Here is an 18,452-nt window from a genome sequence, read left to right on the forward strand (position 1 = left end):
AATAGTATACAATTTTTAAGTTGTGAGTTTTTCTCAGAGAACTGGTTCAGTTGACTCCTATGTTCTCATAATAAATCTTTATTAATGTTTTATATATTCTGTTGTGTCATATTTTAATTCTTATTTGACCCAAGGGTAGTTTTAGACCCTTTAATTTTTTCCAGTTGAAACCTTGAGTTGTCTAGATAAACACTCACAGTGATAGCCAGTAATTTCAGTTTTGCCTTTTTCTTCTTTGTGCTGTTTAGCTTGTGGCACAAACCTCTCCTTGTGCAACCAACTAGAATTGGTATAAATATGTGGGTCAGGCCTTTTTCCATTTCAGAGTAGTCAGCACCTTAGAGGAGCATGCACTTACAGAGCTAAATAAATAACTAGAGAACTGAGCATAACTACCTATAAAAATTGAAATAAGAACAAAAACAGGGACTCCTAAGGATTTAAAATAAGGATGATAAATATTGTGGACAAAATACAAAAATAAAAAGAGGTACATATTTAATTCAGATGATTATGCAAGAGATAAGGATATATGGGTGACTAAATGGCTTGATAAAATTTTTATCATCTTAATTAAAAGCTGAGGAACAAGAAAAGAAAAAGGAAAGTATGTCTGTAATAACCCAGTTAATATCAACATGAAGGGAACTGAGTGGGGAGAAGACCAAGGGATTTATCAGAGTGTGGTGTAGTACTTGTTTTATTAGTGGGAAGATATACTTCTTTCATTCTTTTTTTTTTTTTTTTTTTTTTTTTTGCTGTACGCGGGCCTCTCACTGCTGTGGCCTCTCCCGTTGCGGAGCACAGGCTCCGGACACACAGGCTCCGCGGCCATGGCTCGCGGGCCCAGCCGCTCTGCGGCATGTGGGATCTTCCGGGATCGGGGCACGAACCCGTGTCCCCTGCATCGGCAGGCGGACTCTCAACCACTGCGCCACCAGGGAAGCCCAAGATATACTTCTTGATAAGTTGAAGAAATTTTTAGGAGCGCATGAATAAGAAAATGTGATATAGGTTGAGGACAGTCATTATAAGAACAAATTTGTGTAGACTTAAACCATCACAAGAAAACACTATTTATTTAGGAGAAAAAGGAATGGAATTAAAAAGGAAAGAAAAGAAGGAATACTAAATGGAAAATGTGAACCTAAGTAGTGTCGAATGCTGACTCCTAAAATATCACCAAGATAACTTGTTGATAAGACAAAGCTGAGTTTAATGCTTACCATGGTAAGGGAGATCACTACCTCACCAGAGCCATAGTAAGCCTGTCAGACGAGGAAGGACAAAGTTGAGATATATATTGAGATTTTAAGTCTTGTTTAACAAGGGCCTTTCAGTTGGAGAGTTATGGTTGATTACATCTTGGTTATGATTGGGTAAGGATCATGATATAATAGTTTCGGATTGGTGAGTGGAGAATTTAGAGGCAAGAGGTTTAGAGTTTTAGAGTGTTAGTCATCATTTGATACTTTCTGTTAAAGAGTTGATGAATCTTTCAAGAAGTTCCTGGAATGAACAATAACTTATTTTGCAGCTTCTCTCTTTCTGAGCAAGAGTTTCCTGGAAGAGTAAACTCATGTTGATGAAGACAGTGTAACAGTAAAGTCATGTTAATGTAGACAATAAGCTGTGTGGGTGATTTTCATTCTCAGAAGGTAGAAATAATAGTTCAATTCCTGGGGTTAGGGAGGACCCAGCTGCTCCATGTTATTTGTTCTTTTACTACACTACTAGATTTGTCTTGCTAGTATCTTATTCAGGATTTTTGCAGTTATATTCATTAGTAAGATTGGCCTGTTCTGTTTTCTTGTGTTTACAGTATCTGTTCTTGGTATCAGTTAGGCTAGCTTTGTTGAATTAGTTCCTCCCTCCCTGAAATATTTTCTTTTAAGATCAAGATGATCTCTTTCTTGAAGATAGGTAGATCTTACTATTTTGATTTTCTCTGCTCACATTTTATTTTATGACTTCTTTTTAAATATGTTCTACCTGCTTTTTGATTGTTAAGGACTATTATAGTTTATATTCCATCACGGTTATATAGCCTTGTTATACTTTTGTTATTATTTTAAGTATATTTTTTGCCCTTTCTATGAATTTACCAAAAGAGCACGGTTCCTGGTTGTCTTATGACTTAGCTTATCATCTTGAACCACTGTTGCCATTTCTTAAATTAATCCTCTTTATTTTTTTCCCCCAGTCTATCTCAATTAAGGAGATAGATATCTCATTTTCTGACCAGGAAGAAAATTAAGGAGAATTATAATTTTAGTTTTCCTTTATCTTCCTATTAGTTATCAATGTGTCATCTTTAGGAAAATGTTTTAAACAATGTATATTGTCTATTCTTATGGAAAAGTGAACCATGTTGGGTATTTTTTTCATCCTTATATTTGTACTTTGATTTACTTTTTTAAAATAAATAAATAAATAAATAAATTTATTTTTATTTTTGGCTGCATTGGGTCTTCGTTGCTGCACGCGGGCTTTCTCTAGTTGCAGCGAGCGGGGGCTACTCTTGGTTGTGGTGTGTGGGCTTCTCATTGCTGTGGCTTCTCTTGTTGCAGAGCACAGGCTCTAGGCTCACAGGTTTCAGTAGTTGTGGCACACGGGCCCAGTAGTTGTGGCTCACGGACTCTAGAGTGCAGACTCAGTAGTTGTGGTGCATGGGCTTAGTTGCTCCACGCCATGTGGGATCTTCCCGGACCAGGGCTTGAACCCATGTCCCCTGCATTGGCAGGCAGATTCTTAACCACTGTGCCACCAGAGAAGTCCTGATTTACTTTTTAAATATAAAAAATTAAAATAGATCTTGTATGAAGGGCATCTTTTTAATGACATTTTTCCCCCATATATAGGAAGTTCACAAATGGGTGCTACTATAGTAGATGCTTTGGATACCCTTTACATTATGGGACTTCATGATGAATTCCGAGATGGGCAAAAATGGATCGAAAACAACCTTGATTTCAGCGTGGTGAGTATACAGTTCATAATTTATTCCATTGACTATGAAAAGACACTGTAACAATAGTTTTGAGTGTTATACTAGCAGTTTAAGGAAATCCTAAGTCCCCCTTCTTCTTTTGCGATTGTCAGTTGTTCAGTTTTTGCGTAAAATCATCACCCTTTCTCACCATTTTCCTTTTCCTTTTCTTACCCTTATCATTTAACGTAATGTATTGCATGTGTTAAGGCAAGAGTTAGGGAAAAAAAAGCACATTGAATTAGAAACATCAGGAAACCGTAAATTACTTTATAAATATTGTTTTATTATTTTTTAAAGAAATAATGATTTGGTACCATTTTTTTAAACATTTTTTTAAAAATCTATTTTATTTTTAAAATTGAAGTATAGTTGATTTACAGTGTTGTGGATTTGGCACAGTTTTGAGGAGCCTTCATAGTTATGCACATGCTCATCCTTCCAGCATTTTGGCATAGTTGTTAAGTAGTGCTGCTTAGGTTTGAAGCCCAACACAGCCACAATTCTAGTGCTATTTGGGAAACCTACCTATAAGTAAGTGCTACTTATTCTTTCTAAACCTGTCATAAAATTGCTATCCTATTGCAATATTGTGAGGATTATTTGAAATAATCTGGTACATATTAAGTGTTCAGTAAATGTTAGCAATTATTTTCATTGTTACCAGTTTTCACCTAAAAGATGTGTGGACTATTTTGTCATATTCATTTTCATCTTTCATGATATTTTTACTTTTCCTTCTGACTGTAGTGAGAAGCCACTTCTTATGTGTTTTTCTCTTTGGCAAACTCTGTATCATTCAAACTCTGTATCATTAGCCTTTCCTGATGCTAATTAGACAAAAACTGATTACTTTCTTTTATATTATTTTAGCATTTTGGACATAGCTCAGAACAGTTTTTATTATCAGGTTTAGGTTTGGCTGTGAATGACAGAAAATCTAGTATAAAATAGCTTAAACAAGATACATGTTTATTTCTCTTTCATGCAAGTCAAGTACAAAGATAAAAAGTTTAGGGCTGGTTTGGGTAGCTCCTCGATGACCAAGGACCTAGGATCCTTTGTCTTATTATTCTGTCAACTTCAGTATAAAGCTTCAACCTCATGGTACAAGATGATTCCTCAAAATAAGGTGGATAAACCTTCCAGTTGCATAAAGGAGGAAGGGATAGAGAAAAGATATGTGACTGCTCAGAAGTTGGTTACCCCATTTTTGCTTGTGTGTTATTGAGTGAATCTAACTCATGTGGCCCCACCTTACTTTAAAAGGGGATTGAGAAATGCAGGGTTTCCCCTGTATAGTTATGTAGCTCTTAGAGATTATGTACTTCAAGGTCATGAAGATATATTCCTGTATTTAATTCTAAATGTTTTAAAGTTCTGCTTTTGCATTTAGGTCTTTAGTGCTTATATAGTTGAGTTTGTGGGTAGGTTAAGATAGGCAACTATCAATTGATCCTAGCACATTTATTTCTCTACTATTTATTCATGCCACATTAGTCATGTATTAGTTATATCACTCTATTCTTTTCTACTGGCTTTTCTCTTTATCCCTACATCAATATTTTAGTAGTCTAAATATTTATTATAGTCTTAACTAGTTTTATAAGAAAAGCTTAATATCTATAGCTGAATCTTGATATCTGATCTTATTCTACTAGGAAATTATCTTAGCAGTTCTCAGTTCTTTGCTCTTTTAAGCTCTGGAAAAACTGTGTTGAAATTTTGATGAGGATTGAATTCAATTTATAGAGTAATTTGGAGAGAATTGGCATTTGTGAATCTCAAATACTCCTGTTTGTTAACATGGAAGCTTTATTATGCCTAATAATTTGTTGGTATATCATTGTGTCAGTTGGCTCAATCAAGAACCAGAACTGTACAGTTATTTTCATTAGAGGATTTAGTGTTTAGAATTGTTAACCAAGTAATGGAGCACTGAAAAGACAGAAAGAGAACATTGTAGTATTACAAGAGGTAGTAACTACAATAAATGGCTGCCATGCCTGGAACTGTGAGAACAATGGGGAGAGGTTGAGATCATTAAAATTTACTAGCTTGGGACTCTGTTTTTGATACCTTAGGAGTTCTTAAAAGGGGCTTCTCAGACCTGGGACTCAGACCTCTGAGGAGTGGGTACCTAGTTAGAGCTTGGTATCTCTAAAGGGCACAAGGAGGCTGATTTGGGGAATGTGTCTGTGGCAGGGGAACTGTAACCTGGAACCAACTGCCACTGCCAGGGTGAAGAACCATGGCTGGTTTGACACTGTCAGAAACTAGAAGTAGACTGGAAGGAATAAGTTCCTTTTTCTTCCTTCAGCTTTGTATTATCTTTGTAGAACCTTCTATCATCAGCACAGCTTATAAGGAAGCCAGATGCATTTGAAGAGTTCTAGTTTCAGTATACCGAAGTAGAGTGTAGAAGGATGGATTTGAAGCTGAGAAAAAATAACTTAATAATCAGCACAGTCATTTTCCATTCTTCCACTTTTACCCTTTCTGTGTCGTATGTTTTAGCTGTATATTTTACATATAGTGCGTATTTAGATTTTGTTATTTTTATCCAGTCTTGGAGTCTTTTAACTGTTAAGCTTTAAATATTTACATTTAGTATAACATATTTTTAGAGTTGAATCTTCAATCATTGTTTTGCTACCTATATCATTATTGTACTTCTCATTTGCCTTTATTTTCTGTCTATCTTATTTGGATTAAATTACTTCATGTCTCATTTTCCCGCTACTAGTTTGACTTTATACTTTCCATTTCCATTCATTTTGGGGTTACCCTTAAAATTTTAATAGCTATACTTACCAAAGTTTAAAATTAATCATTTTCTCTATCCTTCTTCTGAAAAACATAAGGATCTTAAAATGTTTTAATTTAGCTCATCTCCCTCTTGTCTTATGTGTAATTGTTGTCTAGTTGGTCCCAACTTGTATTTGAAACTTCCAAATTAAGTAATTAATAAATAAATAAATATATTTATTGAGTGCCTTCTCTGTGACAGACACTGTTCTAAATCTATGGATACAGGAATGAACAAAACAGAGTCTTATCTCTAGTTTATACTAGTTTCTATTCTAGTTTGAGGAGAAAAGTAGTAAATACATATTCAAGATATATTGAATATAGCATGTCAGATAGTGATAAGTGCTTACTCTTAAAGAAGAGTAAGTAGGATTGGAGTAAGTGGTGGTGAGAGGTTGCTATTTTATATCCATTGGATATTGAAGGTGACGTTTCTGAGAAGAGACCCAAGGGAAGCCATGTGGATATCAGAGAGCCAAGCTTTCTCCTAATAGATATTATAGCTGAGTATAGAATTAGAGGTTGATGATTATTTTCTCTTAACCTTTTAAAGATACAGTTCCATTGTCTTCCTGTTTCTGTTATGCTATTGAAAAGTATGCTGTCAGTTTAATATTTAAAAGGTAATCTGTTTTCTTTCCCCTTGTTTTAATATTTTCTTTTTTTTTTGCTTTGTTGTTCTGTAATTCCATTACCATTCTGTATTTAGACTATTCCTTAAAGGACTCATGTTTTATCAGTCTGAGGACTTTTGTTTTCATCAATTTAGGAAGATTCTCAGTCATTTCTCCTGTGAATAATGCCTCTCCCTCAGTCTCTTCTTCTCTCCCTCTAGAAACTTTTCTTATCTTCTGTCTCTTGTGAGGGAAGGTATGAATTTTACAAATAAGAATTATATAATATTCAGATGATAAGTGTTAATTGGGGAAATAGTACAGAGTAAGGAATATTAGTGATGAGGGATTACTTCACAATTTTATATTGTGTGGTCAGAAAAACTTTCTAAGTGAACTTTGCTTAGAGATCTGCGGGTAAAGTATAAAGACTGACACAGAAGTGAGTTTGACAGTTCTCAAACAGCAGGTAGACCTGTCGGGTAATAATAAAGTGAGTCAGAGGGACATTGGTAGGAGATGATGTCAGAGAGGTTGTGGGGAATCAGATTATGTTGGGTCTAGTAAGTCATTTTACTCTGAGTGTAACCAGAAGTCACTGTAAGGTTTTGCACAGAGTAGTAACCTATGCTAACTTAAGATTTAAAAGGTTCACCACTGTAACTATATGGTGCTGAATAAGTCGAGTGCTGAGAAGAGGGTAAAGATGAAGTCAGGGAAACTGGTTAGATGGTATTATTGTTCTAGTGAGTGGAGAGAGGCCCTCTCTCCCTCTTTTCCTTCCTCTCTATATTTAGTGAATGTCTACTATGTACCCTGCAGTATGCTATATATTGGGAATATATGAAGTAGTGTAAACCACTTTGCTTTCGAGGATGGGGTAGGATAACAGTTATGTTATTAAAAAATTACATTATATTGTGAAAATTTTATATTAGAGAATTATGCTTGTGTTAGCAAATGATGTCTTCTGCCTATGAATGTTGGAAAGACTTCAGGGTAATATATATTTCCTTTTAATTTTTACTTAAAAATTAATTATGAATGTTATTTTTCTATTAGTCAATTTTGTATATTCTGTGGATTCTTTGGTTATTTTCTTTGCCACTTCTAATTTCTTTCCATGCATTAGAATCTTCTTCAGCAATATCTTTATCTATATCTAAATACAAACCTATAGACTCTATGTGGTAGGGTTATTAATACTGCTATACTTGTGGCAAATTTCCTTCCGTTTGTTGTTGGCCTTTTAATTTTGTTCATGATTTTTTTTCTTATAGGCAATTTTCATTATGGGGAAATTCAAGTCCTTCTATCATCATTTGTTATCAATGCTATTGATTTTATGCTTACAAAGTACCTGCTTTCTCAAGGAAGTATAGATATATTGTCACATTTTTTCTACTTTTTTATTTTAGTTTTCTTCTGTATTTACTTCTAAATCATTTGGATTTCATATATATATGAAATGAGCATCCAAATTAAATTCTTACCTAGGAGTCACTTTTTTCAACATTATTAATTGAAAAACCTATCATCTTGCCATTATTTTTTGGTACCTCCTTTAACATTGATTAAGTTACATATACTAGAAAAACATTTAAAATCCATGAGGAGAGATAGAAGTAAAAATGGATGTTATAGTGTAGTGATTAGAACAGTAAGGGACGAGTAGAGAGAACACTATTCCAAAATTCAAGAAGTAGAGGCTTTCATGAGGGAGAATAGTCAATAGCATCAAATATCTTGATAATTTCACAATAATATGTAAGGCACATGAAAATGGCCCATTGGTTATGGCAATTAGGAAGCTGTGCTGACAGCAATAGAGGAGTTTCAGTGACATTAACAAATGGGAGGTGAGATTGCAGTTGCATGAGAAACAAAGACATAGAAAGTGGAAAAAAACATTCTTCCCAGCATGTTTGTGAGAAACATATGAAGGATTGAAGATATTTTGAAACCTTTACAGCTTTATGTATATGTGAATATTTTCAATATGTTTTCACAGAATTCAGAGGTGTCTGTGTTTGAAGTCAACATTCGATTTATTGGAGGCCTACTTGCAGCATATTACCTTTCAGGAGAGGAGGTGAGCAAAATCAAGTGATATGTTGTTTGGGGAGAAAGGGTTGTGAATGGAATTTAGTAGAATGAAAGATTTCCCTAGCATCATGTCGTCTTTTTATTTTTTAAATAAATTTATTTATTTTACTTATTTTTAGTTTTGGCTGTGTTGGGTCTTCGTTGCTGCACGCAGACTTTCTCTAGTTGCATTGAGCAGGGGCTCCTCTTCGTTGCGGTGCGCGGGCTCCCCATTGTGTTGGCTTCTCTTGTTGCGGAGCACGGGCTGTAGGTGTGTGGGCTTCAGTAGTTGTAGCACTTGGGCTCAGTAGTTGTGACTTGCGAACTCTAGAGTGCAGGCTCAGTAGTTGTGGAGCACAGGCTTAGTTGCTTCGTGGCATGTGGGATCTTCCCAGACCAGGGCTCGAACCCGTGTCCCCTGCACTGGCAGGCGGATTCTTAACCAGTGTGCCACCAGGGAAGCCCCATGTCATCTTTTTAAATTGTCCAGTACTGAACTAATCTACAGGTTTGCTGAAATAACTAGATCTTCAGGTAGAGCTCTGTTTCTTGGGAATAATGATTTTTCCATTTTGAGAATCTCAGTGAAACAAATTCATTACAGATCCTAGCATTATATACACTGTGTCTCCTCTGTAAGAGTTATCCTTCTCCAGGATTTGCCATTTCAATTAATTACATTGTTGAAACAAAAGTAGAAAATATATTAATAAGATTAGAATTAAGGAATGAATCAGTAAGAATGAATATGGATCCTCCTAAGTCCAAAAATTAATTAATATAACTGCCTATTTAGAAATTGAATGCAATTTATTGCTGTAAATTAAAACAAAACAAAACAACTCTGAGTTCTCCTTTATGGAAGTTTTGGTGTAATACACACAGACACACTTGAGACTTACGGTGATGGGGAAGTGGGTGTAGGAAATTGCTTTTTACTACTCAGATGGGTTAAAGAGTGGGCTTGGAGAGTGCGAGAAAGAGAAGCTAAAGGAAGAGGTTATAGCCATTTTTGTTTTGTTTTCTTGGCACATAGATTTAGTTGATTTGTTGGTCTAAATGATTGTAAGATAGCTTTGTAAGTTTAAGAAAACTCACTTTTTATTATATGTATTGTAAAGATGGATTTTTATATTGTCTTCAGTTTTTATTTTTTGTGTTTAACTTTAAAGTGGTCATTTTAGGATTGTTTTCCCTTTATGGCTTCTAGATGTTGGTCTTTAGAAAGCCTTCCCTATGGCTGTATCATTACAAAACAAATATTTCCATTTTCTTCTGGATTTTTATGATTTTATATGCTTATATTTAATTATGTCATCTATCTTTTTGTGTGCTTTTGTGTGTAAAGAGTGAGATAGATATTTCTGTAGAAGAAATATGTTTGAAGATGATGGTATTTAATATATAATATTAGATAAATAACATTTATCTTACTTAATATATGATTTTACTGTCAGCCTTTACTATGTAATTTGATTATACCTCCAACCTATCTTTCAATTGTTAGAACACTTCAGTTCCCATTTAATAAAATAAAAGGTTTATACTCTCGCAAAGAGTTTTCAAACTTCAGTGTGTTTCAGGGTCACATAGCGTGTTTTATAAAAATGAAGATTCCAAGCCCTGCTCACAGGACTGAAATTCAGTTGCTTTGAGGTGGAAACCATTATTTATGGTTTTAATAAAGTACTCCGTGTTAAAGGTGATTTTGGAAATGCTGGTTCTATATTTTGAGAAACTCTGACCTAGCTTATATGAATAAAATCATTGTAAATTAATCGATAGGATTTTTTGGTCAGGTTTATTGAGGTATTATATAGAGTAAAATTCACCCACTTTAGTGTATACTTTGAGTTTTGAGAGTGCATACAATCTAGTAAGCACCAGCACAAGTAAGATATAGAAGAATTCTATCATCCCAGAAAATTCCCTTTTACCATTTTATAGTTACCCCGCATGCTACCACCAGCCTCTGGTAACAACTGATCTATTTTCTGTTTGTACAGTAAGGAGTACTGGCTTCTTTCATGTAGCACAATGCATTTGAGATTTATTCATGTATTTAATAATTCATTCCTTTTTATTGCTATATGATATTCCATTTTGTGGCTCTAACAGTTTATCCATTCATCAATGGATTGGTTTTTAGTTTTGGAGATTCTGAATAAAGCTGCTATAAATATTTGCATTAGCATTCTGTGGGATCATAAATTTTTATTTCTCTTGGGTAACTATCTAGACGTGGGATTGCTGGATCAAATGGTAAGTAAACTTTGGAAGAACTCCCCAGACTTTTTCACATAGTTGCCTTCCATCATGACCAGTACTTGGTATTGAGAGTTTCTTTATTATTTTTAGCTATTCTAATAGGTGTATATTAGTATCTCATTGTGGTTTTATTTTACTTTTCTCTAATGACAAACCATGTTGAGCACCTTTTTATGTGCTTATTTGTCATTCATATATCTTCTTTAATTGTTCAGTCTTTGGCCATCAAAATTTTTTTGTTTTCTCATTATTGAATGTTGAGAGTTTTTTGTATATTCTGTATATTCTGGACATAGGACTTTTATAACCTATGTGTTTGCAAATACTTTTATAACCTGTCTTTGGCTTTTCAGTGACTTAACAGTATCTTTTGAAGAACTGACGTTGTTACATCTTGAAGTAGTCCAGTTTATCAGTTTCATCTTTTATGGTTCATGTGTTTGGTATTTTATTTACAAAGTGTTGCCTAATCCAAGGTCACAAAGATTTTCCCTTGTTTTCTTCTAAATGTATTATAGTTTTACTTTACTATACTTTTAAATCTATAATCCATTTTGAGTTAAATTCTATATGCTTTGAGGTAGAGGTTGAGATTCATTTCTTTCCATATGGATATCCAAAAATTCTAGCACCATTCGTTGAAAAGACTAGTCTTTCTCTATTTAATTGACTTTGCACCTTTGTTGAAAGCAATTGACCGTATATGAAATCAACTGACCAAATGTGGGTATACTTCTAGACTCTGTTGTTGATCTGTGTGTCTGTCCTTCTGCTATTACCACACTGTGTTCATAATTATGGCTTTATGGAATTGAAATCATGGTCTTTATGGTCTCATAATCAGGTTGTGTGAGTCCTCCAACTTTGTTCCCCTTCAAAATTGTTTTGGCTATTCTAGTTTTATTTTCTATATAAATTATAGAATCAGTTTCCTGATTTCTACAAAATATCTTACTGGGATTTTGATTAGGATTATATTAAGTCTATCAGTAAGTTTAGGGAAAATTGATATCTTTCAATCCATGAACATAGCATATCTCTTCTTTTATTTAGTTCTTTAATTTTGTTCATTGATGTTTCTAGTTTTTACAGATCTTATACATATTTTGATGGATCTGTACCTATTTCATATTTTTTGATGCTATTAAAAGTGGTACTGTACTGGTAGCGTAGTGGTTGAGAGTCTGCCTGCCGATGCAGGGGACACGGGTTCGTGCCCTGGTCCGGGAGGATCCCACATGCTGTGGAGCGGCTGGTTCCGTGAGCCATGGCTGCTGAGCCTGTGCTCTGCAATGGGAGAGGCCACAACAGTGAGAGGCCCACATACTGCAAAAAAAAAAAAAAAGTGGTACTGTATATTTTATTTCAATTGCTCATTGTATGTATACTGCCAGTATATATAAATACAATTGCTTTAAAAAACCTTTTAATAAAGACAAATTTTCAGCTGGCTCAAGACATTTTGTTTTTCTCTAGATAACTTTTCTGATACTCTCATTTATTTTTTAAAATGTGGGGGGCTTCCCTGGTGGCACAGTGGCTGAGAGTCCACCTGCTGCTGCAGGGGACATGGGTTCGTGTCCCGGTCCGGGAAGATCCCACATGCCACGGAGTGGCTAGGCCCGTGAGCCATGGCCACTGAGCCTGTGCATCCAGAGCCTGTGCTCCACAACGGGAGAGGCCACAACAGTGAGAGGCCTGTGTACCGGGAAAAAAAAAATGTGGTAAAATGTACATAACATAAAATAATAACATTTACATTGTTGTGTACTATGCAGTTGATTTTTATATTGACCTTGTGGCCTGAGATTATCATAAATTTGCTAGTTAATTCTAGTCACTTTTAAATGGATTTTAATATATTCTTTGGGAATTTCTTTGTAACTAATCATGTCGTCAGTGAACAGAAATGTTTTATTTCTGTATATAGAGAATAGTTTTATTTGTATAGTTCTTTTATTTCTTTTTCTTGCCTTATCACATTGCCCAGAACCTTCACTAAATACAGAGTTAAATGGGAGTGGTGAGAGTGGCATCCTTGCCTGGTTCCTGATATCAGGGGAAGAGCATTTAGTTTTTCACCATTAAGCATAATGTTAGCCATAGGGTTTTGTTTTTTTGTTGTTGTTTTTTTTTTTTTTTGTAGATGCCCTTTATCATCTTGAAGAAGTTCCCTGCTGTTCCTATTTGCTGAGGTTTTTAAAATCATGAATGGATGTTGAATGTTGTCAAATGTTTTTATGGCATTTAATTAGATGATTATATGGTGTTTCTTCTTTATCTGTTGATAATGTGAATTATGCTGGTTGATTTTTGACCATGAAACTAACCTTGCATTTTGGGAAGAAACCCCACTTGGTCATGGTGTACTATCCTTTTTAAATATTGCCTGGATTGATTTGATAATATATTGTTGAGAATTTTTTTGTACCTGTGTTCATATGGGATATTGATCTATAGTTTTAATATATTTTGTATATGTGTGTTTTGTATAAGAGTAATACTGACCTTGTAAAATGAGTTTGGAAGTGTTTCTTCTTTTTTTCCATTGGAGAAGTTTGTGTATAATTGGTATTATTTCTTCCTTAAATGTTTGGTAGAATTTCCCAGTGAAGCCACGTGGGGTTGGAGTTTTTTGTTTTTGTTTTTCCCACTAAGTTTTAAAATGTATGTATTCAATTTCTTTCGTAGATATAACACTGTTCAGGTTATTTATTCTTGAGTGGCTTTTGTAGTTTGTGTGGCTTTTGTTGTTTGTGTATTTCAGGGAATTTGTTTCCTCTAACTTGTGGACATAAAGTTGTTTGTATTACTTTGTTATTATCCTTTTTATATCTGTAGGGTCTTTAGTAATGTTCCCCATTTCATCTTTTTTGTTGTCAGTCTGGCTACAAGTGTATTAATACTTCTATTTCAAAGAACTAGATTTTGCTTCATTGATTTTTCTCTATTTTTGTGTATTCAGTTTTATTAATTTTTTGCTTTTATCTTTACTTCTTGCTTTGGGGTTAAGTTGCACCTCTCTCCCCATTTTTTTTCCTGTTTTTTTCCCAGTTCCTTATGGTTGGAGTTTGTTAGCTCATTAATATGACACCTTTTCTTATTTTATTTTATTGATTTATTTTTATCTTATTTTTTACTGAAGTATAGTTGACTTAACAATATTCTATTAGTTTCAGATGTATACATAGTAATACAATATTTTCATAGCATATACTCCATACAGAGTTATTTTAAGATATTGACTGTATTCCTTGTGCTGTACATTACATCTTTGTAACTTATTTTTTCCCAGTAGTTTGTAAGCATTAATATCATAGATTTGCTTCTCAGTCTTTCTTTAACTGCATCCTATGAATTTTGATATGTTATGTTTTTATTTTCCTTTAATTCAAAATATTTTCTAATTTCTCTTCTTCCTTTTTGATTGCTGAGTTATTTAGGAGTATGCTGTTTAATTTCCAAATATTTGAGGATTTTCCAGATAGCATTCTGTTATTGGTTTCTAGTTTAATTGTTTAATTGGCAGTGAATAAAGAGCAAATTTATTGAATTTTTTGATGTTTGTTTCATGGGCTAGAATATGGTCTATCAAAAAGAATGTATGCTTGAAAAGATGTGTATTCTGCTGTGGTTGGGTTAAAATGTCAATTAGGTCAAGCTAGATAATAGTGTTGCTTGATCTGTAGTTTTACTAATTTTCTGTCTACTTGTTCTGTCAAATACTAAGTTGAGGAGTCTTGAAGCCTCCAACTATAATTATGGATTTGTCTGTTTCTCCTTTCAGTCCTATCAGTTTTTACTTTATGTATTTTGGAGATCTGTTCTTACATGTGTACATATTTAGGGTCGTTATGTCTTCTTGGTGAATTTGTTTTTTTATTGCTTAAAATTTTTTCTCTTTATCTCTGTTCATATTCTCTGTTCTTTAGTTTGTCTGATACTGTTATAGTCACTCTGACTTTCTTTCAGGTGGTATCGCATGGTATATCTTTTAATGTATGTGATCTACTTTTGAGCCTGTTGAAGGCTTTTTTCTTTTTTAATTGGGGTATAATTGCTTTACAGTGTTGTGTTAGTTTCTGCTGTACAGCAAAGTGAATCAGCTATATGTATACATATATCCCTTCTTTTTTGGATTTCCTTCCCATTTAGGTCACCACAGAGCATTGAGTAGAGTTCCATGTGCTATACAGCAGGTTTTCATTAGTTATCTATTTTATACATAGTAGTGTATATATGTCAATCCCAATCTCCCAATTCATCCCACCCCCCATTTCCCCCTTGGTGTCCATACGTTTGTTCTCAACGTCTGTGTCTCTATTTCTGCCTTGCAAACAGGTTCATTTATACCATTTTTCTAGATTCCATATATGCGTTAATATGTGATATTTGTTTTTCTCTTTCTGACTTACTTCACTCTGTATGACAGTCTCTTGGTCCATCCTCATCTCTACAAATGACCCAATTTCATTCTTTTTTATGGCTGAGTAATATTCCATTTAATATAGGTACTACATCTTCTTTATCCATTCATCTGTCGATGGACATTTATTTAGATTGCTTCCATGACCTGGCTATTGTAAATAGTGCTGCAATGAACACTGGGGTGCATGTGTCTTTTTGAATTACAGTTTTCTCAAGGTATATGCCCAGTAGTGGGATTGTTGGATCATTGTTGAAGGCATTTTGCATCTCTGTTTTACCTTGATTTTTAAAGTTATTATTTCTAATACTTCACTTGACCTTTACAGTTTTCATTTCTCTGCTAAAATTCCTCGTTGTCTTCATGTATGTTTTCCCACCTTATCCACTAGGTCTTTTAACATAGTAATTATAGTCATTTAAAATTCTTTGTGATTATTTCAACCTCATTAAGTCTGATTTGTCACTTGCTTTGTCTCTAGAAAGTGGATTAATTTTTCTTGCTTTCTTAAGTATTTAATAATTTTTTTATTTAATGCAAAATATCATGTATGGATGGGACAGTGAAGACTGAGTTTAATAATATTTATGCCTGGAATAGCATGACTGTGCTATTAGTGTTAGGAGCTGAGTCAGTTTAGTCTGAGTTGAACCAGGTTTGGGTTTTTTATCACTAAGGTTACCTACAAAGTACCACTGGCTTCAAATTCCTCTGACACTACCTTGTAATTAGAGTGGGCCTGTTTTGCAGGCAAGTTTTTCTTAACACTCTTGCTCTACTGTCCACTTTAGGCATTCCCTGTATGCCTGTGCCTCAGAGTGGGTCTCCTCTACACCCTGTTCCTCTCCCAGCCATGAACTGCTGTTACTTGCTACTCCATGCTTCCTAATATTTACCAGGTTAAACATTATATGATGTCTTTGAGATAGAGCATTTTTTTCTTACTTTCATGCCTGTCTGACTATGTAGAGGAAATACTAAATTGTTTGTGTGTAGTTGACTAATTTGCATACCAAAAAGCATACGATTCAAAATTACCTATGAACAGCTTATGAAAGAGAAGTGTCAGCCTCTGCCATTTCATTAGGCTCCTTATCTGAAGGTTGAAGCAAAATGTTGAAATTTTGGTTGCTGTTGTCATAGGAAAACACTAAAATGCTGAAAAAGTATACAATGTTACCAGTATTCCCATTTTTGCAGTTTTAACTCCTTAGACTTCAGGAAGAACCATTTTGAAGTGGAGGGAAGCACAAGTACTTTGGAGCTAGAGGTTTGAGTCTCTATTCTGCCTCCATTTCATAAAAATATTTGTCAAGCTATTTACCTTCTGTAATTTAAGTTTCCTCATTTATAAAAGAATGAGAGAGTTCACCTGAGAGTTGTTGGGGGGATTAAATTATGTGAAGGTGCCTAAGGATATCACCTGACTCAATAGATACTACTTTACTTTTCTTTCCTCATCCTTTGACTTTTTTCCTGTGTGGTAAATATACTGTTTGTAACAGCTGGGAAATCCTTCTACTTATTTAAAAATAGATAAGTTAATTTCTTAGGATAGAGTCTACTAAAAAGTAGAGAGAACGTTTTACTTTTCTGACTTTCTCATACAATCAGATTTCACTGACCATTTTACTTTTCTACTGGATCATTTTACATTGAAAGCTCTGATCCATATCTATTCCAGGAAACCAAAAATAAATCCCTGAAATCTGCCAAAAGTAAATAAAACACTGAATATAAGATTATTCTAATACTGGATAGCCAATAAATTCCTATGTCTCACATAAGACAGAAAATTAACTATAATAACATGGCAAAGCACCTTTCTTATATTTAGATAGAGTGTAACTAGAGTAAACATTTTACATGCATTCAGTGTTCTGGTATTGGGAACCAAATGAGGATTATATGCCATCCTAACAAAGTGTTCCTCTGTCCTGTGATTTATTAATATTATAAATGTTAATCTTTATAATATTTTCTCAGAACAAGGCTATTTATTTTAAATATTCACAAGTTTAAAAATCTTGATGATTTATTATGTTTACTTGAGCCTCAAATATATGACATTTCTTTTACCGTATTTTCTCATTTTTTAACAGCTATCAAAGTGGCATCCCTTCCTGAGTAAGATAACAATGTAATTTATGTGGATAAATGCATCTGAAATCTGTCAGATAAAATAGAGAAATGGTTATGTAGAGTTTAATACGTTTCACAGAATATAAACACAAAATAAAAGAAATAAAAACAGCAAACTTTTTCTTTACTAAAACACAATTGTGTACTTCATTGCCTGTAGGTAAGATCATTTCTGAGTAAGTTCAGGGATATTTTCTTTTTTACTTTTGGCTGCGTTGGGTCTTTGTTGCTCCGCATGGGCTTTTTCTAGTTGTGGCGAGCGAGAGCTACTCTTTGTTGCGGTGCGTGGCCATCTCATTGCAGTGGCTTCTCTTGTTGCAGAGCACGGGCTCTAGGCATGTGGGCTTCAGTAGTTGTGGCATGTGGGCTCAGTAGTTGTGGTGCACGGGCTTAGTTGCTCCGCGCATGTGGGATCCTCCTGGACCAGGGATCGAACCCATGTTCCCTGCATTGGCAGGCAGATTCCTATCCACTGCGCCACCAGGCAAGTCCCAAGGTTATTTTCTAAGGCAAATAGAGTGTCCCTTTTTTGCCCTAAAGTTCTGAATAAAAAAGAGAAATGTTACAGTGTTAATTTTTCCTGACTTAAATATTAACCATTATTGTCCTTATTGCACTAATTTTCATTATATTTTTGCTTCAGAAGTTACTGCAATTTCCATTGACCTCTGCATTTTCTGTAGATGTATTGGTAATTGGATAAAACATTCCACTAAGCTTTGCTGACCTAGATACCATTTTAAATGTACTCTCCAACATTTCATCTTAAATGTGTGAGTTCATGTACACATTTGTATACATTCATATGTGTTTAAAGTCACAGTACTAATACAAATTCACAGTTGATTATGATTACTGGTTTGATCAGAAGTTAGAGTTTACCACATGATCATCCCAGTAGATGCAGAAAAAGCATTTGATAAAATTCAACATCCATTCATGATAAAAACTCTCACCAAAATGAGTATAGAGGGAACATATCTCAACATAATAGAAGCCATTTATGACAAAGCCACAGTCAACATAATACTCAATGGCAAAAAGCTGAAAGCCTTCCTGCTAAATGCTGGAACAAGACAAGGATGCCCACTCTCACCACTTCTATTCAACATAGTAT

The 18,452-nt window shown here is 34.3% G+C and overlaps 1 protein-coding gene across 4 annotated transcripts in view; it reads left to right on the forward strand.

Moving 5' to 3' along the window:
- Positions 1–18,452, forward strand: part of MAN1A2 (mannosidase alpha class 1A member 2) — a 144,953-nt gene that overhangs the window by 54,584 nt on the left and 71,917 nt on the right. For all 4 annotated transcript variants that reach the window (XM_082616200.1, XM_082616199.1, XM_082616201.1 and 1 more), the window contains exons 4-5: positions 2,862–2,980; positions 8,426–8,506. In XM_082616200.1, the coding sequence (XP_082472326.1) occupies positions 2,862–2,980; positions 8,426–8,506 (200 nt within the window). The remainder of the gene's footprint in view (positions 1–2,861; positions 2,981–8,425; positions 8,507–18,452) is intronic.

The sequence above is a fragment of the Mesoplodon mirus genome (genome assembly GCF_964341445.2).
Source record: "Mesoplodon mirus genome assembly, chromosome: 3".
Taxonomy (NCBI): domain Eukaryota; kingdom Metazoa; phylum Chordata; class Mammalia; order Artiodactyla; family Ziphiidae; genus Mesoplodon; species Mesoplodon mirus.